Here is a 27,462-nt window from a genome sequence, read left to right on the forward strand (position 1 = left end):
ACCCTGACAGCCCCGCGCTGCGATTTGCCCCCTTAATCCTTTTAAACCCCCCCCCCCCAAAGAGGAGGCAGCAAATCGTAAGCAGAAGTAAGGGCAGAGAGAGGGCAGTGGCTACAGCGAAGGGTACTGGGCATGCTCAGTTCGGGTGCGCATGCTCAGTACACCCAAGTAGGGAATTGGGAGCGAGAGCTGTTTGTGTAGTTTCACCCCGCTCGCAGGGAAGGTAAGAGAGACCCGCCCGTCACCCCCGGGCTGCTCCCAGCGGAGCTGGCTGCGATTTCCTCCCCGGGGCCCGGGAAAACTGCCGCCAGCTCCCGGTGTGTGCGGGGCGGGGGGAGCCAGCCGGGCCGTGCTGGGGCTGGGACAGAGGCACGTGGGGGGACAGAGGGGGGTGGGAGCCGGGGTGCAGGGGGTAAAACACCCCCAGATGGGGTGAGCCAGCTGCAGTGGTTGCAAAAATAAGGGGTGGGGTGGGGCAGAGGGGCTTTTCCTGCCCCCCTTCCCAGGATCTCAGCTCCCATTTCCCAGGGCCGTGTCCTTAAAGGCCCAGTGCATCGCAGAGCCTGGACAGGGCCCCTCTCCTGTATAAGATGCTACTGAGCTGCTAAAGGAGACTTGATCCAGGGAAATATTTACAGACACCCCACGAAAAAATATCATTGTCACAGGTACTTACTTTTAGTGTTTAAAAGAATCCAGTTCACAGTTTCTATGTCTGTGTAAAGCCGCCCAGCGCTTCATAAATGTGTCTTAGCCAGGGTGCCTGGTCCCCTGCGTTTGACTCCTCTTGGAATCCAGTCTGTGCAGTTTCACGCCTTTAAATTAGTTCCTTTTAAAAATATTATTTCTATTACTCAGAGCTCTTCATCCTAAACTTTATTAACATTGTGCAGAGGGTCATCATTGTGCCCTGGTATTCATATTCTTAATAGCAAATAATCATGGGAAATATTAATAGTTGCTCGTAGCTTGACAATCACATCTCAGGGTGACACTGTTAACAATTCCTGTTTCTATTGCACTATTGTAATTTGAGTTCAGTGCTGACTGATTTAAATACATAAATGCATAAATTTTGTTATTCTTTTATTACCTTGTTGTGTCTGAGCCTTTGGGGCGTACTAGCTTCATGCTTTTACAGCTACCCCTTCCAAAGGATCCATATATCTAGAATGGCTGTACAATCCTGTAACATTCAATGCCATTTTGCACTTCCGGGAACATGTGATATCCCCACCACCACTTGTAACTGAAAATTGATTTTAAAACCTTATTTGTGTGAGTAACCCCCCATCCTGCACACATAGAAGTGCACATCTTACTCTTCTGGGACTTCATTTATTGCATACATCAATGTTGATTTTTCTACTGCATTGTTTATACTTCTAATGGCCTTTTTAAAGTTCACAGCCTTTTATGGGTGCTACGTTTTTTGTTGTGATACATTTCAGGGATGTTCTTCATTATGACAAATGTACTGATTTGTGCGGCCAAAGTCGTTTTTTAAAATGAACTGTTCTGTTTCTCCTTTGCATTGGTCAGGCAGGAGGACGCAGTGCTGACCTCACCTAGTTTACCTTTTGGTGAAACTAAAGTGCTTTGCCTCTTTTATGTTTTCACACTGGGATAGCTAATGCAGATTAGTTACCCCCTGGTATAAACACCCATTGTCTTAGACACAGACTATACTGCTGACTCGGATGTTAAATGACCCATTACTGTTCATGGGCTGAAAACTCTGATACTGATTGTGTGCCTGTTACTACTGCTCTTTTGCTAGGTGTTGCATTTGAATGTCTGCACCCACTTGTGGGGGCCTCTTGGAAAACAAGTGGAAGCATTTGAAACTAAAGGAACTAGCAGGGGATTCCACTGCCCCCCACCACACACACACACACACACCAATTTCTCCTATTTCCTTCCCTTTACTCATTGAGGGCTTGTCTGCATGGTCTGACGCTAAATGTGTGAAGTTAATGCACCTAAGAGCTGGTCTACAGTACGGGGGGATCGATCTAAGTTACGCAACTTCAGCGACGTTAATAATGTAGCTGTAGTCGATGTACTTAGATCTACTTACTGTAGTGTCTTCAGTGTGGTGTATTGACGGGAGATGCTCTGCCGTTGATTCCCCTTGCGCATCTCATTGAGATGGAGTATTGGAGTTGATTTATCGTGTCTATACTAGACACGATAAATCAGTCCTCACTGGATCGATCGCTGGCTGTCGATCCAGCCGGTAGTGTAGACAAGCCCTTAGTTCAAGCGCTTTAAACCCCTGTGTGGACGCTCTCATTCAGAAGTCAGGTGGCCTTAATTTTGACAGTGGCAGTCAGGGCAACCACAGACAAGTTCAGGAGACCTTCCCCCAAATACTATTAATTATCAGGCCTTTGATCTCTTCCTGAAGAGTTTTAAAGTTTTGTATAGTCCAGGTGTAACCCACAGTAGCTTTCCTAAATCCAAAGAGAAGGAGTGAAGTAGTGAGTTCCAAACCAGGAGTCTGACCTGCTTCCAGCCGCCCAGCCTCAGTCACACCCAGTTGCCGTTCTCTGTTTTTTGTCTCTTTCCTGGGCAAACAGGTCACCTAGCCTCCCCTTCTCTCTTTGTTCTCCAACACCTTTGCCTGGCTCCTTGCAGAGGATGGCTCTGGCCACCACTAACCAGGATTCAGAGTGTTCAGCCATTCTCTGTGCCCAGGCAGCCAATCTGCAGTCACCCCTGCTCTCTAGGTGTGATCAATCTCTGCAATGATCACACACCTGTATCCCACCATCCCGATGCTTGAGTAACACAATGGGGAAACTGAGGCACATACACAGTATTCCGAGAAAACATTAAGAACATCCCTCTTCGTCACAACCTGGGATATCTGTGGGCAGCTCGGCACAAGAGCATGCTCGTGGCTGCTATTTGGGAAGGGATTGCTGATAATGCTGAGAAGTGTTTTGAAAGGAAGGAGACCCTGACATTCTTCACATCCGATGAATCCAGGTGCTTCTGCTACATGTGGCCACATTACAGAGACAGGGCTAGATTCACAATGGCACATAGGCACCCAAACCCCAGGCTAAACACATAAATCTGGGATTAGGAGCCTAAATCCCAGTTTAGGGTCCGCTGAGACACACAAATCTCCTGACGAACCCCCTGGATGCCAAAGCTCACTCAGCAGCAGCTATATTTTCAGAGTAAAAGTACCTTAGTTTCTGCCTCTGAGCATGCGCCCTGCTGCCTTCTAAAGGGCATCTGGACCTAGATGTCGGTAATGGCTACCACTAGGAAATTGTGCTGGCTGCCATTTGTGCTGTAACGCTAGCAAGGAGCCCTGGGGGTTGGGTGGATGTGAGAGGTTTTGCCTGCAGCCCAGGGATATGTTAACAGGGCTTGACAAATAACCCCAGTGGCCTCGCAGGGACAACCCCATGAGCAGAGCCCTGGCTGGAGCAGACATAAAGGGGTTTTGTCTAGAGACCAGTGACAGGTTAATTTGGCCCCTCGAATCACCTGAAGGAACTCGGTAGCAAAGCACTGACAAGTGACCCTATGGGATCCGAGGTACGGGAGCAGACCTTGTAGACCAGGCTCAGGGTTAGTAGCCAAGGAGCCTGGTGTGTGGACAAGAGACCATCTCTGCCAAACTGATGCAATCTCTGACCAGAACGAATCACACACAGAGTCACTGTCACCGTGAAATGTATCTCGTGATGTTCTGGGCAGCCTCTCTAGGAGCAGGACTCCCTCACCCCAAAATCCCTGTTGTGGCCAGGGGACATGGAGGCTCTGAGGAGCAGGGTCCAGGGCAGTTAGGTTTCAGTGGAATGGGTTTATTGGTAGGGCCCAGAAGGATCTGGAGCGGTGTATCTTAGAGGTGAGTTCTTCTTCTTCTTCTTCTCTTTCCAGGTCTTTTTTCTGTTCTTTGTGCTCGTCTTCTTTTTGGACCCAAGGTTACATAGTGAAACTTGAGTCCTGCTTAGCTGTACCTTAACCAATCATTTTACTAAAATTTTATTAACCAATCCTAACATTATAACAAAATTCTCCATTGAATCATACCCCACCCCCTTATTTAATTTACACCTACCAAAATCAATTATGTAACAGACAGAAACAATCAAAGAACCAGACAGAGATCATACAGACAAACAATAGGGAAGTGGGGACCATAGAGACAAAACAATAAAATGAGGATTTCCCAACCACAACTATTGATAAGTGGTTTGGAATGCTACCAAACTAAGTTTTCTTTAACAATCTTAAGATCTGTTTCTTTATCTGGTGATAGTGGGGGCTATTAGGACAGGGTCTCCTTTTTAACAGCCTGATACTACATTGATTTAATGCAATTTAGATGGAATGTGATGATGTGACTTCCTGCTTCTTAGCTCATAACTCCTGCTCTCCTAATATGGCTGCAGACTCACAATATGGCTACAGGAAAAGGCCTTATTCTTACAGGAGCAATCAGTGGAATCCCTCATTCACGGCATCAGGAAGGGAATTGCACTCGATGCAGTAACTGGTCACAGGGATGGTAAGAGATACAAGCAATGGTAGCCCCTCTGCCCCATGGGGTAGGAGAGCATGAGGCGCTGAACATTTTTCCTGGAACGAGTGTTGGGGGTGAGCAGGGGACTAGCCCCTCAGGGATCAGAAGGTACAAGGCAAATATCCACAGGCACCCAGGCTGCCCAGGGCCCTGGTCTGATTTACGTGCAGGATTCAGATCTGAGCCACACTGGTGACAGACCAGAGTCACTGCTGGGTATGGCAGGGGGTGAGTGTGGATCGGCCAATGAGATCAGCCTCTGCCTGCGGTTACCAGCTTTGCCCGTTACTTTGGTGTACACTCGTTTATTAGGGTTACTCTTCGGGGCGGGTGGAATTCTGTAATTCTATCAATGTGCTGCTTGTGTCACTTGTGTTCTCATACAGAGCTCAACTTCTCCCTGCTGCAAGTCCACTCCCAGTGGAGCTATCCTGCAGGACCTACGTTCTTCAGGGCTGGGTTCTTCCAGCCTCAGAATCAGACTAACACGCGCGCACACACACACAGGACCGGGTTAATCAGCACTCCCAAGCTGACCCCTTATATATCCCTAGACTCAGCAGGCTGGCTTGAGCAGCACCTCCAAGCTCCCACCCTCATATGCCCCCAGGTTCAGCACGTCCCTGTCTCCACTTTCACGTTACAGTCGTTCTGGTAGTAACCCACTTGATGAACAAACCCCACAGGATTTTTGGGTGCTGCGGGGATCTTTAGTTTAGGTACGAGAAGGAGCATTGCTGCAGCACAACTGGGGTAGCCAAAAACACGCACGGGCAGTGGGGGGTCGGGACGGGAGAGGGAGAGAGAAGCAACCAGCTTAACCATGAAAGTTATTTATTGCCAGGTAATAACCATAGGGGAGCCAAACAAAACAGTTATAACATTAAATCTAACTTAAATTTGATTATAAAAGTCAGGTTGAGAAAACTATAACTGATCACACAAGTCAGGGTCAGAAGGCTATACCGAGAGAGAGACAGAGCTGGGTTCTCACCACTCCGTGATGCTTGCATCGATCGGGGCTCCCAGGTAATGGTGGTAGCTGAGGGTCTGGAGTGCTGGAGACAGGCAGAGCCCCCAGCACGATCAGTCAGGAGAAGATGAAGTCCCAATGGAACTGATGCAGATTTTGGATCCAGGCATCAGAGCACTTACTTGAGCGTGGATAGGGGGTTTTGTAGGGAAACAACAATGGTTCAAGGGAGATCACTAGATTTGTTTGTGTAAACTGATGGCTCAAGGGCATATGCCAAAGTTGTTTTGTTCAAGCTAGACAATAGGAACTCACCATTGCTGGTTATGGGTGGTGGTCCTTCCAAGGAGCTCACAATGCAATTAGGCAGTATCAGTATTTTGGATACCAATAAAGGATTTATTAAAGCTAATGAAAAAAAAATTACATAACACACAGGTTAAGAAAAGAGTGTGTGTACATCTGGGTTTAGTGCTTAGATTATCCAGAAATACAAAGTTCATTTTAAAAGTCAAAGATAATGAAGTACATAATTAGCAATAACTCAAATTTAGGGGAATAAATTCAACAATACAGTTTAGATATTAGAATCCGAATACTTGGGTACATCACTCATGAAAAGTTATACAGAGAGTTGTTTGTCAAAAGCAAATATATCAATGAGCGTAAATTGTCTCTCAGTAATTGAGAATTTGCAGGCATGGATTCATTAACATCTGGAGCAGAGATTCCCCCATGATGCATTGCTTCCCTGTTTTTCTGGTCCCAGAGTTCAGTGCAGTACTTACCTTGGAATCTCTGATTCCCAGTCTGTATGCTAATGGAGGTGCCGCCCTGTCCCATCTTCTGTGCCAATGAAGATAAGGGAGTTGCCTTAATCCTGTCACCCTTGTCTGGAAGTGTTTAGGTGTGTCTCCCATGTCCTTTTCATAGCCTTCTTATATGTTTTTCTTCTGACTTGGTTCAAGCAGAGGCTGCAGGGGGGGGGGGGTGTCCTTGATGAGTAAGACAGGCTGGATAATGTGCCCTGGTCAGGTAACACTGCCTGCCCCTGGGGGCTGGTGGCAGAGTCCAGGGCAGCTCATTAATTGGGTGTTGACACCAGAGGTCTCTTGTTATTGCTAAGGGAGAGGAGGAGGCTGCTCTGTGTCTCTCTGTGCTCAGGTTATTAGGGCTTTGGAGAGGAGCTCCCTGGGTCCGAAGCTGCTGCCTCCTGTATTTTGACCTGGGAGCCCAAACCTAGAAGCTGCTTCTTACCCAGCAGAGGAGAGACCTTTGTTAAATCCCCTCAGTGCCCAGCCCAGGTGGGAACTTGCTGCAGTGGCTGGAACCAGCCCCTGGGGCAGCCCCGGGTTCTGCACACAGCAGCCCCTGAGCCGCAGCCTGCAGGTGATGGAGAGACCTGGGCGTAAAGGGCTGGGACTGGGCAGGAAAATGACTCTGCACAAAGGGCCCCTTTCAGGGACTGGCTGGTGAGTTTGGCCTACATGGGGAGGGGGCTCCCTGTGTCTGCGAGTCCCAGAGCTGCTGCCCCCATGGACACAGGCAGGTTCAAACCCCTGTTAGCAGTGTCAGTGACTGAGCTGCCTAATGAGAGCAAAGGCCCAGGACAATGGTGCAGTCGCCGGTTCTCCTAAGGGAAAAGGATAAAAAGGGAGAGAGGAGAGACTGGAAGGGGAAACCAGGAAAAACAAATGGGGAGGGAGGCTCCCAGATCCCAGACCTGCCCGGATCCATTCCCTGCATCCCCCTGGAAACAAGGGGAAGAGCTGAGCGACGAAAAGCCAGTTCCTGACTTGGCTGAACACCGCACTACTTGGGGGGGAAGGGGAGAGTTAGAGGGGTGACACGACAATGTCAGGGGGAATCCCCCAAGGTGGCTCCTTTGGTTCTGCTCTTTTTCCAGCATTGGGCTCAGAGACTCTCTTATGGGAAGAGTTTAAAAGTGACCCGTGGGGTTTAGTTACGCTGGGAGGGTCCTGGCCTGGGTGGTAATGAACTAACTCGGTTTCTTTGCAGCGTGGCAGAGTCCAGAGCGTCTGTCTGCAGGGAGAGAGCCTGGGGGGAATTGGGCTGTGACATGCACTTAAGCCCCTTCTGAAACCGTCCCAATCGCCCGAACAGGCTGAGGAATCACATCCAGATTTCCCTCGAGATCGTCCCGTGTTCCAGGGGAGAGGGAAGGGAAATGGCTGTGATGGAGTCAGCTCAGGTAGGGGATTTTCAGGGAGCTGCTGGATGGTGGGAGGGAGAGGCAGGGAGGAGACAGGGTGTGATAAACCTGCTGATTTACTGAGTAGGAAGGGGCATACCACCATTTGTCAAAGAGGTCATAACCCTCCTGGGCAGTGCTGCGAACATTTTATAGACTCCCAGTGCTAGAACCTCAACCCACTGGCCAGAGGCTGCTGTGAAATATGAAGGGAAGCTGTTGGGATTTTTGTCCCTGTCCCTGGCTCAGAGCTCTGCTTCCTGTGTCAGCCTGTGGCTGGCAAGTGTGCGGTAATTGGTAAATGAGAAGACCCTGCCCTCCTCCATCTGCTGTGGGGGTCTCTTGTTGTTTCAGTTGTCGGTGATCTTCGAGGAGGTGGCTGTGTATTTCACCCAGGAGCAGGGAGCTCTGCTGGACCCCAGTCAGAGAGCCCTCTACAGGGATGTCATGCAGGAGAACTATGAGATGGTGACCTCGCTGGGTAAGGGATTCCTGTCCCCACGGTTATTAGAAGCCATGAGGTCTTCATTTCTGACTCTGGTCAGGTTCTCCCCTGGTCACTTAGATTGGAGGGAAATGGGTTCCATAATGCGCAGCTGCCACGTGAGAGAGATTTTCTTTGGGACACGGGTATCAATACCTAATGGACATGCGAAACTATGCCCACCCCTCCAGCATTCGGGGGGGGGGGGGGCAGAAGTTATTCATTGTCCTGTCTGTTCTGTTTCTTACTGATGCACAAAATCCCTCTTCATTTCCCTTCTTGGGAATAGCTGCAGCCCTGGGGAAGACTGTGGGCTCTGCAGATTTAGAAATAGGAAATGGTCTAACTCCAGAGCTGTGTGCGCAAACCACAAGGCCCAACAGCACATAGATCCTGGGAACTCCTTGTGAGGGCGTAACAATTCCCCCCACCTCCCCAGACGTCTGCTTCTCCCAAGAGGGCTCAGTGATCATGTTCCCGTGCTGTTGGATTCCATGTTCCCCCAGCAGATCATGGGGAGAGGTACCACTCACAGAATGCCCTTTGTGACAGACACTCTTCCAATCCGCCATGTGCCCCGACCTTGTCTCTTTTCACTCCTTGTTCAGGATTTCCCATTCCCAAACCTGAACTGATCTCCCACCTGGAACGAGGGGAAGAACTGTGGGTCCCGGATCTCCAGGTCTGTGAGGAAAGAGAGATCCTGAGAGGCAATCGCACAGGTGAGGACTGAAACAGAAACCATCTGGTGAATGAAGGAAAAAGTTGAGAATCCCAAAAATATGCTGTGAGTAAGAGCCTTTAGTTCTTCCTCACCTCAGCCAGGGTTGTAGTCAACAAATACCATTCACGGCTTTCCACCCGTCCTGTTAGTTGCAGGAGTTTCCTTCCCAACTTTCCATCCCTGGGAGTGTTTGGGTGGGATCTGGAGGCAAAATCCAGTTGCTCAGTCTTCACAGTGTTAGCGTGTTGGGTTTTCCCTTGGTGCTATTCCTCTTTCTCCCCAGCACAATGACTCCTGTCTGGATTGTCTCTTTCTCCCAGCAGGTGATGAGACAGTGGATGAAAAGAAGGATGGGAATCATCATGAGGAAGTTCCTGGGCAAATGGAACCACAGGGGACCGTTGTGGGAAGTGCTGAAGGGAGTTTATCCCAGTGCTTGGAAGAGGGAGAAGCCTGTGGAAATTGGCCCAAGTCAGAGAGGCTACTGAAAAACCACCCAAGGAAGAAAGTGGATGAATCTATTATATGTGGGGGAGGAGATAAGAATCCCACAGCCCAGCAGACCAATCCCAAGGAAGAGAAACCCTATCAGTGCCTCAAATGTGGAAAAGGATTCATTCTCAGATCTCCGCTTGTGACATATCAGACAATCCATACTGGAGGGAAACCCCTTCAATGCTTGGCCCATGGGGAAAGCTTCAGTAACTGCTCAGATCTTAATAACCATGGGAAAAGCCACATGGGAGTGAAACCCTATCAATGCCTCGAATGTGGAAACTGTTTGAATTGGAAGTCAGCATTAATTACACATCAGAGAATCCATACAGAGGAGAGACCACACCAGTGCTTGGACTGTGGGAAAAGTTTCATACAGAGGTCAGACCTTATTAGACATCAAGCAATCCACACAGGAGAGAGACCCCATAAGTGCTTGGATTGTGGGAAAAGTTTCATACAGAGGTCAGACCTTATTAGACATCAGGCAATCCACACAGGAGAGAGACCCCATAAGTGCTTGGATTGTGGGAAAAGTTTCATACAGAGGTCAAACCTTGTTAAACATCAAGCAATCCACACAGGAGAGAGACCACATAAGTGCTTGAACTGTGGAAAAAAATTCATACGGAAGTCACACCTTGTTAAACATCAGGCAATCCACACAGGAGAGAGACCCCACAAGTGCTTGGACTGTGGGAAAAGTTTCATACAGAGGTCACAACTTATTAAACATAAAGCAATCCACACAGGAGAGAGACCCCACAAGTGCTTGGAATGTGGGAAAAGTTTCACACAGAGATCACACCTCATTAAACATGGGAGAATCCACACAGGAGAGAGACCCCATCAGTGTTTGGACTATGGGAAACCTTTCAGAACCAGATCAGCCCGTATTAAACATCAGGCAATCCACACAGGAGAGAGACCCCACAAGTGCTTAGTCTGTGGAAAAAATTTCATATGGAGGTCAGACCTTCTTAAACATCAAGCATTCCACACAGGAGAGAGACCCCACAAGTGCTTGGACTGTGGGAAAAGTTTCATACAGAGGTCAGACCTTATTAGACATCAGGCAATCCACACAGGAGAGAGACCCTACAAGTGCTTGGACTGTGGGAAAAGTTTCATACAGAGGTCACACCTTATTAAACATAAAGCAATCCACACAGGAGAGAGACCCCACAAGTGCTTGGACTGTGGGAAAAGTTTCATACAGAGGTCAAACCTCGTTAAACATCAAGCAATCCACACAGGAGAGAGAACACATAAGTGTCTGAACTGTGGAAAAAATTTCATATGGAGGTCAGACCTTGTTAAACATCAGGCAATCCACACAGGAGAGAGAGCACACAAGTGCTTGGACTGTGGGAAAAGTTTCATACAGAGGTCAAACCTTATTAAACATAAAGCAATCCACACAGGAGAGAGACCCCACAAGTGCTTGGACTGTGGGAAAAGTTTCACACAGAGATCACACCTCGTTAAACATGGGAGAATCCACACGGGAGAGAGACCCCATCAATGTTTGGACTATGGGAAACCTTTCAGAACCAGATCTACCCGTATTAAACATCAGGCAATCCACACAGGAGAGAGACCCCACAAGTGCTTGGACTGTGGGAAAAGTTTCATATGGAGGTCAGACCTTCTTAAACATCAGGCATTCCACACAGGAGAGAGACCCCACAAATGCTTGGACTGTGGGAAAGGTTTCATACAGAGGTCAGACCTTGTTAGACATCAGGCAATCCACACAGGAGAGAGACCCCACAAGTGCTTGGACTGTGGGAAAAGTTTCATACAGAGGTCACACCTTATTAAACATAGAGCAATCCACACAGGAGAGAGACCCCACAAGTGCTTGGACTGTGGGAAAAGTTTCATACAGAGGTCACACCTTATTAAACATAAAGCAATCCACACAGGAGCGAGACTCCACAAGTGGTTTGTCTGTGGAAAAAATTTCATATGGAGGTCAGACCTCCTTCAACATCAAGCATTCCACACAGGAGAGAGACCCCATGAGTACTTGGAGTGTGGGAAAAGTTTCATACAGAAGTCAGACCATATTAAATGTGGGAGAATCCACACAGGAGCTAAACTTCTGTGACACTGGGAGAGAAAGGGTTAAGCAACTTGCATGTAATAGACCCAGTTCAACCTTGAGAGATATGTTAAAAAAGTGTGTCCATGTTAGATAAGCTTTAGCTTTGAAATGTAAACTTAAGTTGTTAAAAACCTGGAAGAAGTTGGTAACTGTAGTCGTCTATAGAAAGCAACAAAGAGTCCTGTGGCACCTTATAGACTAACAGAAGTATTGGAGCATAAGCTTTTGTGGGTGAATACCCACTTTGTCACACGCATGTGGTGGAAATTTGCAGAGGCAGGTATAAATATGCAGGCAAGAATCAGTCTAGAGATAATGAGGTTAGTTCAATCAGGGAGGATGAGGCCATCTTCTAGCAGTTGAGTTGTGTACACCAAGGGAGGAGAAACTGCTTTTGTAGTTGCCTAGCCATTTACAGTCTTTGTTTAATCCTGAGCTCATTATGTCAAATTTGCAAATGAACTGAAGTTCAGCAGTTTCTCTTTGGAGTCTGGTCCTGAAGTTTTTTTGCTGCAGGATCCCCTTTAAATTTACTATTGTGTGTCCAGGGAGGTTGATGTGTTCTCCTACAGGTTTTTGTATATTGCCATTTCTAATATCTGACTTGTGTCCATTTATTCTTTTACATAGGGATTCTCCAGTTTGGCAGATGAACATAGCAGGGGGGTATTGCTGGCACACAATGGTGTATGTTACATTGGTGCACGTACAAGTGAATTAACCGGTGATGTTGTGGCTGATCTGGTTAGGTCCTGGGATGGTGTCGCTGGTGTAGATATGTGGGCAAAGTTGGGATTAAGGTTTGTTGCATGCATTGGTTCCTGAGTTAGAGTTACTATGGTGCGGTGTGTGGTTGTTGGTGAGAATATGCTTAAGGTTGGTGGTTTGTCTGTGGGCGAGAACTGGCCTGCCTCCCAAGCCCTGTGAAAGCGAGGGATTGTTGTCCAGGATGGGTTGTAGATTACTGATGATGTGTTGGAGAGGTTTAAGCTGAGGACTGTAGGTGATGGCCATTGGAGTTCTGTTGGTTTCTTTCTTGGGCTTGTCTTGCAGCAGGAGGCTTCTGGGTACACCTCTGGCTCTGTTGATTTGTTTCCTTATTTCCTTGTGCGGGTATCATAGTTTTGATAATGCTTGGTGAAGATCTTATAGGTGTTGGTCTGTGTTTGAGGGTTTGGAGCAAATTCGGTTATACCTCAGCGCTTGGCTGTAGACGATGGATCATGTGGTGTGTCCAGGATGGAAGCTTGTTACCAAAATATCGGGTCCGCCTAGCTGAGAGCCAATAACAGCCACACAGGGATAAGGAAAAGGTTGCTTTATTCTGCAGAAGAAAGGAGAGCTTTGCACCTTGGTATAAAAACTTTGTTTTACACACATTTTATAGATTTTTTTATATGTACACATTTAGACAAAGGCCCTTGCCGTGTTAACACTTGATTGGTGGTTGCCAGACCCGTGCTTCTGCTATCTGGTCAGTGAATACGGGCTTGGGGCTAGTTCACTCTGTCTCAAGGCAGAGGAGAGAAGATAGTTCAAAAGTTCAGGATGCTGTGTACTTGAGGTATCTGCTTCCCCCTAATGGCCACTGGCTGCCATAAAGGCTGCTAGCTGTTAGGGACGGTCACTAGTAACTTTTACAGTCCCCCCTTCAGGCCTGACAAGCTCACAAATGAACCGCAGGGATGCTAGGGTCTTTGGGTAGCACTTCTTTTATCTGTGAGAAAAGAAACCTAACACATTTCATTAATGCCTGGCAGTGTTTTGCGGATTTGTCGAGCACGCAAGTCCTGGACCTTTCTTGTTATATTGATATTTTTTAACTTCTGCCCATTCAGTTTTCCGTATTACTTGTAAGGAGAGTACTTCAGAGAGATTTGCAGGTACAGCCCACAACCCTATTCCTTCCTCAGAGCGGGTTTTTTGACACAGCCAACAATCATACAAGTGTTCCAACGTGACCATTCGCTGAAGAGGTTTAGCGGCTGGGTGTGGGTTAGCTTGTACAAGGGGAGACCCAAAAGTAATAGCCACTGCAGCACCGTCTGAGAACCCATAGTTATAAAGTCGTAGGACTTTGTTTGCCAGAACAGAAGCTTTAGTCCCTCGAGAGGTTCAGCTTTCCAGGTATCGTCTGCTTCTGGCTCTTCCAGGTCGCGGTGGGAAGAGCTGGCGGTGCTCTCTCGAGGTCCGAAGTCGTCTGCTTCTGGCCCCGTCCTAGGGGCTAGCTTCACTCGAGTGTGGTGTATCCAAGTGTCTCGCTTTTTTACTTGAATGGCAGTGTGAGAGGTAAGAAGGACTTGGAAAGGGCCCGCCCACCGGGGTTGGAGAGGCTCGTGTTTCCACTTTTTTACATAGACCCAGTCTCCTGGAGCGATCCGGTGTGCAGGGACATCAGCAGGTAGGGACTGAAATTGAGCTGCATACCTGCTGGAATGGCAGTCAGGATTGTGTGAGGGTTAGGCACCACGTTGTGTCTAGTCTTGACGACTTTATTCACTGCAAGTAAGTCTTGGACAAATCGGTATTCCGGTTTTTCCTCTGAGTCCATGTCAGGTTTTCTGACTGGCAGAATGGGAGTATTGAAAGGAGATTTGGTGTGAACCAGCACTCCCAACCGCAGGAATGTGGTGAAAAGACTCTGGAGGCCAAACAGAGCTTCCCGGGGGATGGGATTCTGACAAATTCGAGGAATGTCAATGTCTGGCTTCGAGGTTATACCCACTGGCTCTGTCTGGAGAGTACCCAAGTCTGCCTTTGAAGTGCCCCACAGGGAGATATTTACCTCCTGTCTGAGTCGCTCAGGTAGGATTGGGTCCGCAGGCAGGATCGAGTCTTCTTAAACTTGGGTCAGAACAGCACACAGCTGGGGAAGTTGGGTTTGAGGCAACCAAAGAATGATTTTGTCATTTGAAAGGAAAATCTGACCACGTAGTTTACACAACAGGTCTCTGCCTAAGAGGTTAACTGGGGAATCCGGGGTTAGCAGAAAGGCATGGGAGGCGGAGACACCAGAGATTTCTACAGCAGCCTCCTGTAATACAGAACAATTAAATGGCTTTCCGCCTATACCCATTACCAGAATGCTTTTATCTGTGAGGCTTTCTCTTTTTGGCTTGGCAGTAACAGTAGAAAGGGCAGCCCTGAATCCAAAAGACAAGAATAGGCGGTTCCTCCCAATGTTAGGCGAACCTGGGGGTCTGTGGAGGAACAAACATAAGTACCCACTCTTTCTCTTCCGTGCGCAATAGGCAATCTAAAAGTTGGCCCACGTCTTGCCAATCAGGATTATGAGACTGGAAAATGGCAAGGAATCGCCTGTGAACGACGTCCGGGTCGTCCCTAAAGGCGAGACGTAGTGGTTTGCCAGTTCATAAGGTCTGCAGTGGTAAAGGGGACATGAACATAATGGTCTAAAACATTCACATCCGTTGTAGGGACTGGGATGGTCCGGAGGGGTGCTTGGATATTAATTACCTTTTCCCCATAGAGTGCCCCCTTCCTTGTATGGGACGGACTAAGGATGGGAACAGACAGGGAAGTAGTGTACCCACTGCTGGTGGCTCCATTAGCTGATTCGCTGACCTGCATTGTGGCATCCTCAATCTTTGTTGGCGGGATCTGTCTCGGTGGAACTGCTGCCTCAGGCTCCGTTGAGGAGGGTACCGGATCCGCCGCAATTGGTAACGCCGGGGGTGGCCATGGTCTAGGGCAATATATGGGGGGGGATATCCTACCAACAATCAGCTTCATGAGGGGCAGAAGCTTTCGGGAATAGAGGGACCTGAATCTGTACCTTCTTCAAGCGATGATGAGCCTCATCGTCCCACAAAAACCAATAGTCCATTTGCCCCGGCGCTTGGTTTTCCAATGTCAGGTGCAAGGGGGTTAAATGGGTAGGAATATCAAAGGAGCCATACTCGGGCCATGCAGTCCCCAGGGCTGGCCAATCCTGGGTGCAAAGTTGTAAAAAACGCTTCCTTCACATCCCCTTTTGAATACCGGGTAAGGGCCATTTGTTTAACATATAATTCAAAGGACTATCCTTAGAGGGTTTTACCAGAGACCCACCCATCTGCCTGCTGATACTCTAACAGAGAATTACACAGAGAACAGAAGGAATTATGGCCTAATAGGATCCTATTACAGGAATTTCTACTAATACTGATCGCTACAGGGGACGGGACAGAAGGATCCCAATTCGACCTCAGAGCTTCATCGCACGTGATGGCTTCCACTCTGAGGAATTACGAATGAAAGGCTCAGTTCCATCCACACACCTAACACCAAATGTATAAGACAGAAATTCATTAACCGGTTAACTAGAACAGAACCAGATAGTGTCTCCTTATCCTATTAGGGCTCACCTTATCGGAGCATGAACCCCAGGGGCCACGGTGAAGTAGAGAAAAGGGGCGAAACACCCCGTTGGTGCTGTTCCCAGTTCACCGCCGCCATCCGGAGTCCAATGTCCGAGCTAGGAGAGTCACATCTCGGTCGCCAGAAACTGTTAACAAAATATCGGGTCCGCCTAGCTGAGAGCCAATAACAGCCAGACAGGGATAAGGAAAAGGTTGCTTTATTCTGCAGAAGAAAGGAGAGCTTTGCACCTTGGTATAAAAACTTTGTTTTACACACATTTTATAGATTTTTTTTATATATACACATTTAGACAAAGGCCCTTGCCATGTTAACACTTGATTGGTGGTTGCCAGACCCGTGCTTCTACTATCTGGTCAGTGAAAACCAGCTTGGAGCTAGTTCCGTCTGCCTCAAGGCAGAGGAAAGAAGACAGTTCAAAAGTTCAGGATGCTGTGTACTTGAGGTATCTGATTCCCCCAATGGCCGCTGCCTGCCACAAAGGCTGCTAGCTGTTAAGGGGGGTCACTAGTAACTTTCAAAAGCTGAAGGAATGAAGGTAGACCAAGCGGTGAGTGGGTTTTCGGTACAGGGTGGTGTTAACGTGACAGTCACTTATTTGTACCATGGTGCGTAGGAAATGGACCTCCCTTGTAGATTGGTCCAGGCTGAGGTTGATGGTGGGGTGGAAACTGTTGAAGTCATGCTCCAATACTTCTCTTAGTGTTTAAGGTGCCACAGGACTCTTTGTTGCTTTTTACAGATCCAGACTGACACAGTTACCCCTCTGATACTTGTAGTAGTCTGTGTTTGCCTTTATCTTGTTAGAGGTTACCAATGGAACCAAACAGTTCCTGTCTAATTCTGTTAATTCAGATATCAAAAGGGAATAATAACATTTAGATGAAACTTAGGGGTAATAATGTCATTGCATGTCTCTTTAAAGTTTGTGGTAAACTGTCTATGAACTTCTTTATGGATAATTACAGTATGTTAATCCATGTAGTTAATTACTGGTGATGTTTAGGAAATAGAAGGTTACTTCAAAAGCCTAGTGAACAATAGTTCTCCCAAGGACTGCCTGCTGATGAGAGGCTGCAAAAATCTGTATAAAAACTCTTGGGACCTGATCCTTTTCTCTCCGATCTTGTTAAGCTTTATTCAGAGGAAGTTTGAGTCATAAGATGGAGATCTCCAGTCCCATCTGGACTGCCCTGATATCGAACATTTTCACATGGGACTATAACCTCATGAAAGGATTCTGAAAAGGACTCTTTACAATTCTAAAGCACCATCTCTACAGTGAAACTGACCTAAGGACTCTATTCATGTCTGTATGTATAATCTTTTAACCAATACTCTCACTCTTTTTTCTTCTTTTAATAAATCTTAGTTTAGTTAATAAGAATTGGCTGTAAACCTGTATTTGGGTAAGAACTGAAGTATTCATTAACTTGGTGAGTAATGCAGCAAACAGCAGAGGCTAACAGCGGGATCTGTCAGAGAGGAGGTTTGCTAAGTTCTGCATTGGGGGCTGTTTGAGTGAGTATTTGAGTGTCTGTTCCAGAGGACAGCTTGTCAGTTTGACCATGTGCTTGAGTGTTTGATTGTTTGAACAGTGTGAATTGGGAGTGCTTTGTTCCAGGTGCGCCTTGAGTGGGCCTGACTGTTATAAAAAGGCAGTCAGCAGCGAAGCGAACAGCAGAGGCTAGCCGAGGAAGTTTGCCTAGGAGTTCACCTCGGGAGAGACCACTGAGGCTTGCATCTTGCAGGCTTCTGTGAGTTGCTGCAAGAGCTGAGGAAGCTCTTAGAAGGAAGCAATTATGGAAGGTGAGCGTTCAGTTGTTGTAACCTGCAAAAGTTGTGCGATATTTGTCTTTCTTCCATAGGACAGAATCGACAAAGTGCAAGCTGATCTCCATATTGGAAGAGAAGGTTCGAGGTCTGGAGAAACAAGTATCGACCATGCGTTGCATACGAGAAAATGAAGATTTCCTGGACAGATGTCAGGATATGCTTCAACGGGCACAACATTCTGAAGATTCGGAGCAGGCTACCCAGAAGGGACAGAGGGACGGTGAAGAAATTTGGCAGCATGTGACCTCCAGAAGAAGAAAGAGGAGCGTCCATGTACCAGCAATGGAGATACAGGTGAGCAACCGTTTTCATGTTCTCTCCAAAGGTACTAACGCGGAGAGTCGACTAGATGATATATCTGAGGGAAGGGAGCAGAAGGAGGCTCCACCGATTAGAAGGCATGAGATGCACTGTGCTAGGGATGGGGGTTCCAAAATCACCACTCCCAAGAGAAGGAAGAGGGTGGTGGTGGTCGGGGGCTCCCTTCTCAGGGGGACTGAGTCATCTATCTGCCGCCCCGACCGAGAAAACGGAGAGGTCTGCTGCTTGCCAGAAGCTAGGATTCATGATGTGACGGAGAGACTGCCGAGACTCATCAAGCCCTCTGATCGCTACCCCTTCCTGCTTCTCCATGTAGGCACCAATGATACTGCCAAGAATGACCTTGAGCCGATCACTACAGACTGCGTGGCTCTGGGAAGTAGGGTAAAGGAGTTTGAGTTGCAAGTGCTGTTCTCATCCATCCTCCCTGTGCAGGGAAAAGGCCTGGATAGAGACCACCGAATTGTGGAAGTCAACGAATGGCTACGCAGGTGATGTCAGAGAGAAGGCTTTGAGTTCTTCGACCGTGGGATGGTATTCCAAGAAGGAAGAGTGATAGGCAGAGATGGGCTCCACCTAACCAAGGGAGGGAAGAGCATCTTCACAAGCAGGCTGGCTAACCTAGTGAGGAGGGCTTTAAACTAGGTTCACCGGAGGAAGTAGACCAAAGCCCTGAGTTATGTGGGGAAATAGGATACGGGGAGGAAGCACGAGCAGGAGAGTGCAAGAGGGTAGGACTCCCGTCTCAGATTGATTAAGCGGGACAATCAGTGAGTTCTCTTAAGTGCCTGTACACAAATGCAAGAAGCCTGGGAAACAAGCAGGGAGAACTGGAAGTCCTGCCACAGTCAAGGAACTATGATGTCATTGGAATAACAGAGACTTGGTGGGATAACTCACATGACTGGAGTACTGTCATGGATGGATATAAACTGTTCAAGAAGGACAGTACAGGGCAGAAAAGGTGGGGGAGTTGCATTGTATGTAAGAGAGGAGTATGACTGCTCAGAGCTCCGGTATGAAACTGGAGAAAAACCTGAGAGTCTCTGTATTAAGTTTAGTAGTGTGAGCAACAAGGGTGATATCATGGTCGGAGTCTGCTATAGACCACCAGACCAGAGGGATGAGGTGGACGAGGCTTTCTTCCGGCAACTAGCAGAAGTTACTCGATCGCAGGCCCTGGTTCTTATGGGAGACTTGAATCACCCTGATATCTGCTGGGAGAGCAACACAGCGGTGTACAGACAATCCAGGAAGTTTTTGGAAAGTGTAGGAGACAATTTCCTGGTGCAAGTGCTGGAGGAACCAATTGGGGCAAAGCTCTTCTAGACCTGCTGCTCACAAACTGGGAAGAATTAGTAGGGGAAACGGAAGTGGATGGGAATCTGGGAAGCAGTGACCATGAGATGGTCAAGTTCAGGATCCTGACACAAGGAAGAAAGGAGAGCAGCAGAATACAGACCCTGGACTTCAGAAAAGCAGACTTTGACTCCCTCAGGGAACTGATGGGCAGGATCCCCTGAGAAAATAACATGAGTGGGAAAGGAGTCCAGGAGAGCTGGCTGTATTTTAAAGAATCCCTATTGAGGTTGCAGGAAAAAAACATCCCAATGTGTAGAAAGAATAGTAAATATGGCAGGCAGCTTGGCTTAATTGTGAAATCCTTGCTGATCTTAAATGCAAAAAAGAAGCTTACAAGAAGTGGAAGATTGGACAAATGACCAGGGAGGAGTATAAAAATATTGCTCAGGCATGCAGGAGTGAAATCAGGAAGGCCAAATCACACTTAGAGTTGCAGCTAGCAAGAGATGTTAAGAGTAACTCAAGGAAAGTGTGGGCCCCTTACTGAATGAGGGAGGCAACCTAGTGACAGAGGATGTGGAAAAAGCTAATGTACTCAATGATTTTTTTGCCTCTGTCTTCACAAAAAAGGACAGCTCCCAAACTGCTGCACTGGGCAGCACAGTATGGGGAGAAGTTGACCCGCCCTCTGTGGAGAAAGAAATGGTTCGGGACTATTTAGAAAAACTGGACAAGTACAAGTCCATGGTGCTGGATGCGCTGCATCCAAGGGTACTAAAGGAGTTGGCAGATGTGATTGCAGAGCCATTGGCCATTATCTTTGAAAACTCATGGCGATCAGGGGAGGTCCCGGATGACTGGAAAATGGCTAATGTAGTGCTCATCTTTTAAAAAGGGAAGGAGGAGGATCTGGGGAACTACAGACCAGTCAGCCTGACCTCAGTCCCTGGAAAAATCATGGAACAGGTCCACAAGGAATTAATTCTGAATTTCTTAGAGGAGAGGACAGTGATCAGGAACAGTCAGCATGGATTCACCAAGGGCAAGTCATGCCTGACTAACCTAATTGCCTTCTATGAGGAGATAACTGGGTCTGTGGATGAGGGGAAAGCAGTGGATGTGTTATTTCTTGACTTTAGCAAAGCTTTTGATACGGTCTCCCACAGTATTCTTGCCAGCAAGTTAAAGAAGTACGAGCTGGATGAATGAACTATACGGTGGATAGAAAGCTGGCTACATAGTCGGACTCAACGGGTATTGATCAACGGCTCCATGTGTAGTTGTCAGACCGTTTCAAGCGGAGTGCCCCAAGGGTCGGTCCTGGGGCCAGTTTTGTTCAATATCTTCATTAATGATCTGGAGGATGGGGCGGATTGCGCTGTCAGCAAGTTTGCAGATGACAGCAAACTGGGAGGAGTGGTAGATACGCTGGAGGGTAGGGATAGGATACAGAAGGACCTAGACAAATTAGAGGATTGGGCCACAAGAAACCTGATGAGGTTCAACAAGGACAAGTGCAGAGTCCTGCACTTAGGACGGAAGAATCCCATTCAGTGTTACAGACTAGGGACCGAATGGCTAGGCAGCAGTTCTGCAGAAAAGGACCTAGGGGTTACAGTGGATGAGAAGCTGGATATGAGTCAAGAGTGTGCCCTTGTTGCCAAGAAGGCTAACGGCATTTTGGTCTGTATAAGTATGGGCATTGCTAGCAGATCGAGGGACGGGATCACTCCCCTCTATTCGACATTGGTGAGACTTCATCTGGAATACTGTGTCCAGTTTTGGGCCCCACACTACAAGAAGGATGTGGAAAAATTGGGAAGAGTCCAGCGGAGGGCAACAAAAATGATTAGGTAGCTGGAGCACATGACTTATAAGGGGAGGCTGAGGGAACTGGGATTGTTTAGTCTGCAGAAGAGAAGTATGAGAGGGGATTTGATAGCTGCTTTCAACTTCCTGAAAGAGGGCTCCAAAGAGGATGGATCCAGACTGTTCTCAGTGGTACCTGATGACAGAACAAGGAGTAATGGTCTCAAGTTGGAGTGGGGGTTTAGGTTGGATATTAGGAAAATCTTGTTCATTAGGACGATGGTGAAGCACTGGAATGGGTTACCTAGGGAGGTGGTGGAATCTGGTTGGGATGATTTAGTTGGGATTTGGTGCTGCTTTGAGCAGGGTGTTGGGCTAGAAGACCTCCTGAGATCCCTTCCAACCCTGATATTCTATGATTATATGATTCTTTGGGATTGGTAGAACTTTTTATAAAATAAACATGATGGGGATTACTGAAAACATTGTTCAACTGGGGTGTCTGGGAGGGAGCGCCAGGTTAGGTTGCTTCAAGGGAGCTGTACTTTGGCCTGTGTTAGCCCAGTAAGGTATTGTAAAAGCTGTCTTGTTGCTGGCTTGGTGAATCGAAGTGTTGGAATATCCACCAATTTTGAGGATTGACTGCCCCATTCTTTGCAGTTTGCCTTAACTGAGCAATCTCAGTATGCCCCCAGCCCGCAAGATCATGGTCACAACTTCATATATGCCTTGCCTGTGAGAAAAGTTTCATTCAGCGATCACACCTCATTAAACATCAGAGAATCCACCCCGGTGTGAGAGACCCTAGGAATAGCTTGACTGCAGGAAAAGATTCAATCTGAATTCACACATCCGTGATCTGCACAACAGAGAGACCTTGAATGCCCGGGAAGCTTCATTTGGTGTTCCCAGAGTATCAGGCATCTGCAAATCAACACAGGGAAGTGACGGCTGAGATGTTCTCAGTGTGGGAAATGCTCCAAGTGGAGCAAACACCATGTTGGACATTACAGACTCCTCCTCACCACAGGGAAATTCTCTCAGGACCCTAACTAGGGCTGGCCCTGGTGACAAACCCGTTTCCTCATTCCCACACACATCAGGGGCATTTGGCTCCCAAGGATGCAGCTGCCCATGGCTGGGTTGAGGATCCAGGATCAGCCGAACATCAGCTGGTCAGTGACCCTCTGGCTCTGCCTCAGGGCCGGTGGAAGGATGTTTTACACCCTATGCGAAACTTCCACCTTGCGCACCACCCCCGACTTCGAGCCCCTATCTTGAGGTGCCCCCCCCTGCAGCAGCTCCCCCCTCGCCCTGAGGCCCCCCCCCGTGTCAGCTACCCTCCTCCGCCCTAAGGCACCCCCCGCCCACCGTAGCTTGCCCCTGCTCCACCTCCTCCCCGAGCACACCGTCGCTGCTTCACTTCTCCCACCTCCCAGGTTTGTGGCACCAATCAGCTTAGGCACCGCAAGCTTAGGAGGCGGGAGAAGTGAACCAGCGATGGCGTGCTCACGGAGGAGGTGGGGCAGGGTTGAGCTGGGGCGGGGAGTCCTCCTGCATGCTGCCTCCCCCCTTTCTGCAGGCGGCCCTCGCCACGCTACCCTGCCCAAGCTCCCTGCATCTAAATGCCGGCGGCAACCATGGCGGCGGAAGATTTGGCCACCACGGTCGCTGCCGGAAAAATTGGTGCCCCCTAAATCCTGGTGCCCTAGGCAACCGCCTAGGTCACCTAAATGGTTGCACCGGCCCTGCTCTGCCGGGTCTAAGCAAACCCCACGCAGATGAGGAGAAGCCCCGATCAGCCCCTCCTCCCTGCTGCAGCCCTGGCTGCTGAGCTGATGGGCCACAGGTGGGAGGAGGGGGCGAGAAACTCCTCCAGATGCTCCCTGTGCCTGACTGAAGTTCCCCCCTCTCCCTTCCCCGCCTATCCGGGATCCCCCTACCATGGAAATGAGGACATGGACACTTGGGCCAGGCCCCACACATTACCAGCTGGGGGTGTCTGCCTGGTTTTCTGCCAGTCTGCCCACAGGTTGGCACTTATAGCTGTGAAACACTGCAGAGAGCGTGATAAACCAACCTGGAGTATCTTATCTATTTTGATAACCGCCGATTAGCAGAGTGATCATTAGTCCCTGATTTCCCCCTTTGGGGCCAGATTGTTTCATTCCCAGATAGTCTCACATTACTCTAGGCCCTGGTAAAAAACATTGAGTGTTTGTACATTTTTTCCGTTATGGGCTAGAATCCAACAGATACTAAAAAAAAATGGGAGCAGGGACAGTAAAATGTGGTGTTTCAGCTTCTGTGCTATTTCAGGTTGATGAGGTGAGTCCGAGGGATTCCCTCCTTCCCCCAACACCATCACCCTCCACTCTCCACACAGCAGCCTCTGTCCCAGCAATGGAGAGTTTTATCCTGGCCCTTTTCTACCCCTCCACCTCCCACGGAATCACTTTCCACCATGTCCCTGGCTCTCCATGCCTAGGAATCACAGTTCTGATGTCTATGATCCTAAGTCAGGGCTGGAAAAGGAAGTGTCACAAACTAAGAAGGGAATTCAAATGAATCTGAAGACACATTTTGACATTTCTGATCTTATAGCCTGTTTTCATCTATTGGTAAAATTAATTCCAGTTTTTGTCTAGGCTAGCCCAGATCATTTGTAGATGGGAAGGTGTTTTTTTTAATGATGCTGTTGAAAATTTTTAACTATCAGGACTAACTCATGAGACGAGAAGTAAAGCAGGTTTAGCCCCTTTAGTTGAAAATGGATACTTATTTTCTGGATTTTGGGTCTTCAGATTCTCTGGGATTTCACTTTATGAATGTGAAAGTGTTTTATAATCTACCCTGGATTGTGGGCTTTTCTCTGTTCCCAAAGGCCATTTGGTCACATACTTAGATATTAGATTAGTGTGACAAGATGTAGCTCAGATTTTTTGAGGGCTTCATGAGGCAAATGTTCATTTGCCAGAACAGTCCTTTTCTAATTTATTTTTGAGCTTTTTCTACCCCTTGTTGTGTGATTGTTTTCTTTGAACAATGACAATGAACAAACACTGAGGGTGCGAGCTAGATTCAGACTCCCAGAGGCAGACACTGAAATGGAGAATGAAGTTCCCACCTGATCGCTGCAGTGATGTGAGACATAGCCAGGAGGGGGAGACAGGGCCAGTGGAGCCACTAGGCGAACTAGGCGGTCACCTAGGGCACCAAGTGGTTGGGGGCGTCTGAGATTTTTCCTCCCTCTCCTCCCTTTCCCTCACTCAGAGTGCAGCGTGTCTGATTGGGCATCTGGGCCTGATTTAGCCACTCCCATTGGCCTCCAGAAGGCAGAGTCCCTCCCTCGCTCCCCCTTCCTCCCCTTGCCTCAGCTTTGCATCACCAGTACCCTGCAGGAGAGGGGCTGTGGTCTCTGCAGCCTGCTTGTTTTGGCTCCACGTGGAGCCAGCGGTGGGAGCGCCATGGTGGCAAGGGGAATCCGGGTGGCTGTCAGGGGTGGGGGGCAGGGTTGGATGTGTCGGGAGCTCTGGAGGGGGGGCTGTCAGGGAGGGTTGGATGGATCGGGAGGTCTGGCTGACTGTCAGGGGGCGGAGGGAGAGTTGGATGGGTTGGGAGTTCTGGGGGGGCTGTTGGGGCAGGGGAGGGTTGGCTGGGTCGGGAGTTCTGGGGGGGTTGTCGGGGCGGGGGGAGGGTTGCATGGATTGGGAGTTCTGAGGGGTGTCTGTCAGGGGGTGGGGAGTGGTTGGATGGGGTGTGGAAGTCCCGGGGGTCTGTCTGGTGGTGGGGGTGTGGATAAGGGTTGGGGCAGCCAGGGGACAGCTAGGGGGTCCGGTCCTAGGGGGGCAGTTAGAGTGCGAGGGGGTCTCAGGAGGGGGCAGTCAGGGGGCAAGGAGCAGGGGGGGTTGGGGGTTCTGAAGGGGGCGGAAAGTGGGAGGGAGTGGATGGGGGCAGGGTTCTCCCCCCGTTCTCTTTGATTGTTGAAATATGGTAACCCTAATAAAGCGGTGTTCTGGCTTGGCAGGGAGGAGCCGCCTTCTGGAGGCACCGGAGAGACAGAGTGTCGGTTTGCGGGGGCGGTGAGCCCCAGCCATGGAGGAGCCGGCACAGCACAGGGGGCAGCAGCCCTGCAAAGGTGGTGGCGCGGCTAGCGGAGAGCAGCCGTGCCCTGCGCCCCTCCTGCCCAGGCTGCAGCCTGGCGTGCCCCTGTACGGGGAGACTTTGACAAACCAGTAAAGTGCCTAAAACCACTATGGCTTATTCAGGGCTGGTGCAACCATAAGGCAAACTAAGCGACCACCTTGAGCGCCTAGTGGTTGGGGACGCATAAAAGCAGGCTCAGTTCCATATCCACGTGGTGCATGGTGCTCCAGCACCAGCAATATTCAGAGCCAAGGGCCCAACTCCAGCAGTACTTGGGGCCGCGTGTCCCCCCCGGCCCCACCTGCAGCCCCGCCAAGACTTCCCCAAGTGTCCCCTGGCCCCGACTTGCTGCCCCACCCCCTGCTCGCCTTTCACTGGCCCCTGGAGTCTCTGTCCGGGAGCAGAACCTGTCTGTCTTTGTTTCCTCCATGCTGCTTCCCTGCAACAACTGCTGCTGTAGGGTCCTACTGCCCCCCTTTTCCACTGCCAGGGCAGACTGACTCTGAGCCTGCCTTTCCCCCTCAGACCCTTTCATTTTCCAATGGGACCCTCTAGCAGCACAGGGGACCCCCCTGCCCGCAGTCACTGCTCCTGCCCCATGCTGGGCAAGGAGGCACCCCCATCCCTCACCCCCAGCGAGGCTACGGTCAGGGGCAACAGCAGGGGAGGAGGCACACACAGCGCCCCACCATGGGGGAGGCGAGGGAGATTCCAGACCCTGAGAGGGACCCTAGGAGCACATGCAGTGACAGTGGTGGGGGTGAGTGTGCTGCTGGGGGGGCAGGAAAGGGGGGCTCGTATCCCAGAGCTTGCTGCTGCTGGCAGGGAAAGAGCTGGGAGAGTCCTCCTCTCTGGCCCCTGTACCAGAGCAGTCTGCCTGTACCCCAAATTCATCCCCAGCTCTGCCCGACCCCAGAGCCCACACCCCTAGCCAGAGCTTTCACCCCCACTGCACTCTCTGCCTGAGTCCTGAGCCCCTCCAGCACCCCAAGCAGTGTATCCCCAGCCCCAGACAGAGCCCTCACCCCCTACACCACTACTCTCACCCTGAGCCCCTCCCACACTCCAAACCCCTCATCTGCAGCAACACCCCAAAGCCCTCACCCCTGCACCCCATCCCTCTGCACTCCTCCCATCCCAAAACTCCCTCCCAGAGTCTGCACCTCAATCCCCTGCCCCAGCCTAGGGCTTGCACGCCAGATCTCCTCCCTCACCCAAACTCCCTCCCAGAGCCTTGGGCAGGTTGGGGGCGGAGTTTGGGCAGGAGCGGGTTCTGGGCACCACCAAAATTTCTACAAACTTGCCACCCCTGCGAGGAGGTGGAGTGAAGGTGAGCTGGGAGCGGGGATGCGGGGAGGGCCGCCTGCAGTAACAGGGGGGACGCACAGGGGAACCGCTGCCCGCCCCAGATCACCTCCACTCTGCCTCCTCCGCTGAGCACACAGCCCCCGCTCTAAGTCTCCTCCAATCGGCGTCGCAAGCCTGGGAGGGGAGGAGAATTAGAGCGGCGCCCGCGTGCTCAGCAGAGAAGGCGGAGCCGAGGTGAGCTGAGGGGGGTCCCCGGGCGGGGTTAGCTACCGCAGAGAGGGAGGGTTCTCCCTGGGCGGGGTTAGCTGCAGAGGGGGAATAGCTGCTACTGGGGAGGCTTCCAGGCGGGGGTTGGGTTAGCTGCCATGGGGGGGGCAGGATTAGCTGGGTGAGAGGGGGGCGCAAGGTGGAAATTTCGCCTAGGGCGTAAAACTTCTTTGCACCGGCCCTGGGCTTATTGTTAAAAGCAACGCCGTCAGCAAGCTGTAAATTTTCCATTTAGCAATCTCAACTTGGCCAAGACAGAAGGGGAGGGGGTTTTGGGTGCCACAGAAAGGACAGCTTGACCCCGCATCCTTCCTGATAAGAATTGTGTTAAAGTTGCTGATACATTCATTTGAAAAGAGCAGGATGTACCCTCAGGAATGTCTCAAGGGTCTCAAGGCTGCAGGCTCTGGAAAGACCCACACCTGCTTAATCAATACTGAGCTTTGGTAATTATCGAGGGTTGGGGGTGTTTTACTAACCTGTTGCGGACGTGTGTAAGTGCTTGAGACTAGTAAAGTTTAGCTTTAAGTGAAAGCAATGTTGTGT

The 27,462-nt window shown here is 49.6% G+C and overlaps 1 protein-coding gene across 10 annotated transcripts; it reads left to right on the forward strand.

Moving 5' to 3' along the window:
• Positions 1-73: 73 nt before the first annotated feature.
• LOC103306915 (zinc finger protein 850-like) lies at positions 74-27,462 on the forward strand. Of its 10 annotated transcripts, none has more exons than XM_065564805.1 (6): positions 74-223; positions 7,542-7,734; positions 8,089-8,215; positions 8,827-8,940; positions 9,263-17,240; positions 17,796-21,980. In XM_065564805.1, the coding sequence occupies exons 2-5, from the start codon at positions 7,711-7,713 to the stop codon at positions 11,548-11,550; spliced, it is 2,553 nt and encodes an 850-aa protein (XP_065420877.1). In that variant the 5' UTR covers positions 74-223; positions 7,542-7,710; the 3' UTR covers positions 11,551-17,240; positions 17,796-21,980. The 10 variants fall into 10 exon arrangements, with proteins under 10 accessions (XP_065420877.1, XP_065420882.1, XP_065420881.1 ...); XM_065564804.1 differs by lacking the exon at positions 74-223 and adding an exon at positions 25,223-27,462 and having other exon boundaries at positions 255-7,734; positions 17,796-18,575; XM_065564802.1 differs by lacking the exon at positions 74-223 and adding an exon at positions 25,223-27,461 and having other exon boundaries at positions 255-7,734; positions 17,796-18,057.

This window comes from Chrysemys picta, chromosome 12 (assembly GCF_011386835.1).
Source record: "Chrysemys picta bellii isolate R12L10 chromosome 12, ASM1138683v2, whole genome shotgun sequence".
NCBI classification, from domain to species: domain Eukaryota; kingdom Metazoa; phylum Chordata; order Testudines; family Emydidae; genus Chrysemys; species Chrysemys picta.